We start from the raw sequence: 2,500 nt of genomic DNA, 5'->3' as shown, positions 1-2,500 counted from the left end.
CTTTGGTTTCATGCCTGTTGTGTTATGTTGTTTTTCTGTCTGTCGTTTTTCTGTCTGTGGTTTCTCTGTGCGTTCACCTCCCCTCTGTCTCCAGGGCGACCACGTGGTGAGGAAGAGTCAGAGTCTTCCTCTGCTGCACCCCGAGCCCCCGATGGAGACGGAGGTTCTGGACGAGTCGGTCCTGCAGCCGGAGAAACGGGACCAGGACCAGAAACCGAGCCGGGGCCGCGACCAGAAACACGGCCTGCAGGACCTGGACGGCTGCATCGTGAGAACACACGAAACAACACAAAACAACACAAAACAACACAAAACAACACAAAGCAACACACTGATGGAAGGGGCGGGACTTTGTCCTCCATATTGAAACCCTGCTTCTGCTCCCTAGATGACTCCTAAATCCAAGAGGAAGAGCATTCTGGTGAGGATGCTGCGGCCCGTCTCCGTGGCGTTTGGTGAGCAGAAAGTTACTTAAAGTAGCAGCTTCTTTATTAACAACTATAGACAGAATCCATTTGTCCTTATCGGTCTCTCAGCATTCTGTCCCAGCGCTTCATTTCCTGCTCAGCTTCTTTTTCTAAGCAGGAAATGAAGCTTGAAGCTCGAAATGAAGCTTTTCCTGGTGTCTCTCTCAGGCTCACATTAGATAAGACCCGCCTTCTTGGACGTTCAGCGACCAATCAGTTCAGCGCGACTCTGAAATGTTAGTTTTTGGGATTCTTTCCTGGATTCCAGACCAATAAGAAGGTAGATTGGTTCTAGTGAGTCACTTTGCCTTCTGGCTGGCCCACAGAGATGGAGTTTGACCTGGACAAGGCTCTGGAGGAGGTACCGATCCACGTGGAGGACCCGCCTCTTCCTCCGCCTGTCTGTCTGGGCGAGTTGCCGCCTGTGGAGCACAAGATGCTGCAGCACCACACCAAACTCCGACCCAAACCCAAGAAGAGGAACAAACCCAGCCGGCCACCTGTAGGTTTACTCAGGGAGCAAATCACCAGTGTGTTTATGGATCTATTTGTGTTGTTGTCTTTTCTCCAGTATTAGAAAATGGACATGATGTATTAATATCTAACATGAATAGTCCTTACATAGCTAATATAAACTGAATTATTGTTTAATTTAGTTATTTATTGTCTAGCAAATGTTGAAATAAACATCTATATCAAAATTAATATTCTTGACCTTTTGTATTGATTGATAATTAATACAATTTAAAGGCAATGAAGATGGCGCAGCTCGTCGTAACTCCCTGATAAGATTACTGGCAGAATAAAATAGAATTAATTGATTGAGTCTTATCTCTAAATCTGTGCAGCGGAAGGCCGCCGGCAGCGCGACGTCACCGGAGGCGGAGCAGAACAGCATCATGGGAAAGCTGGACGAGGGCCTGGATGACTTCTTCTCCAAGAAAGTCATTAAACTCAGCTTCAAGTGAGCGCTGAGCTTCAGACTGAACATAAACATATAATGTATTCTCTGTAGTAATGATAATCTTCTAAAATCTTTTTGATTAAAAACGAAGTAAAGTTGTGTGTCATCGGCATAAAAAAAACTGAGATTTTCTTGCTTTGTAAGGCTGGATAAACGTATATTTTTTTCTAATAATTGCGATGTTGTATCTCCTGCAGACTTCCCTCTGTCAGAGTTCCGTTCTCCAGCTCGCAGGAAGCAGTTGATAAGAAACGCGACTCCAGAAAGAGCGGTTTCTTCAACCTCATCAAATCCCGGACGTCCCGCTCAGACAAGAGCCACGGAGCCATCAGTCCCCCCCACCCTGCCGCCTCCACCGCTGTCTCACCCTCTCCCTCCGCTGCCCCGGCGGCCGAGGAAACGCCGCCGACGTCCCCCACTTCTCCCGCGAGAAACCCCGTTTCTGTGCCGGAGCCCCATCAGGAGCTCCACAGGGCTCAATCCTGGGACCACGCGGATTCTGAAACGGAGACCTCGGCGACCGCCGCCGAACCTGCCGAGGTGACGAAGGAGGAGAACGTGGAGAGGAAGGAGGAGGAGGAGGAGGAGGAGGAAGAGGAAGAGAACGTGGAGAGGAAGGAGAACCCCCACATTCCCCGCCATATCGGGGTCCCTGTGATGGGCATGGACCTGCTGGCTGAGATGAAGGCCAGACAGGGCCGAATGGCTGAAAAGAAGGTGGGTGGAGCTCACGGGTCTCCTAATAGCATTTATTACCATCATAAAAAAAATGACTTGACAACAAAGAGTTATAGGGCTGCGTATGGAAGCCCAAAGGCTTTTCACATACTTGTATGGGCAGTCTATGGCCAAACTTTGATTTAATATTTAATTGTGATGTATATTCTATTGTGGAATTACATTAACAGTTTTAGTAATTGTCTACAACCAATGTATATATATTTGTTTGTGTGTGTTAAAGTAAAAATATGTCTTCAGTTAATAGATTGTCATTTTATTTTTATTGGAGGGAGCCTGATAAATAACAATTTCATGGCCAACGACTTCTCTTGGTTGTTGTGCACGTGAC

At 47.2% G+C, this 2,500-nt stretch overlaps 1 protein-coding gene across 1 annotated transcript in view; it reads left to right on the top strand.

The window, feature by feature from the left end:
* The window catches only part of carmil1 (capping protein regulator and myosin 1 linker 1), a gene marked incomplete at its 5' end in the record, with an annotated part of 26,932 nt that overhangs the window by 19,645 nt on the left and 4,787 nt on the right, over nt 1–2,500 (top strand). The window contains 5 exons of the mRNA XM_079231946.1: nt 95–268; nt 389–455; nt 794–969; nt 1,316–1,431; nt 1,629–2,148. Of these exons, the coding sequence (XP_079088072.1) occupies nt 95–268; nt 389–455; nt 794–969; nt 1,316–1,431; nt 1,629–2,148 (1,053 nt within the window). The remainder of the gene's footprint in view (nt 1–94; nt 269–388; nt 456–793; nt 970–1,315; nt 1,432–1,628; nt 2,149–2,500) is intronic.

The sequence above is a fragment of the Taurulus bubalis genome (assembly GCF_910589615.1).
Source record: "Taurulus bubalis genome assembly, chromosome: 16".
NCBI classification, from domain to species: domain Eukaryota; kingdom Metazoa; phylum Chordata; class Actinopteri; order Perciformes; family Cottidae; genus Taurulus; species Taurulus bubalis.
The sequence above is the reverse complement of the archived record's forward strand: the minus strand, read 5'-3'. Positions and strand labels throughout refer to the sequence as shown.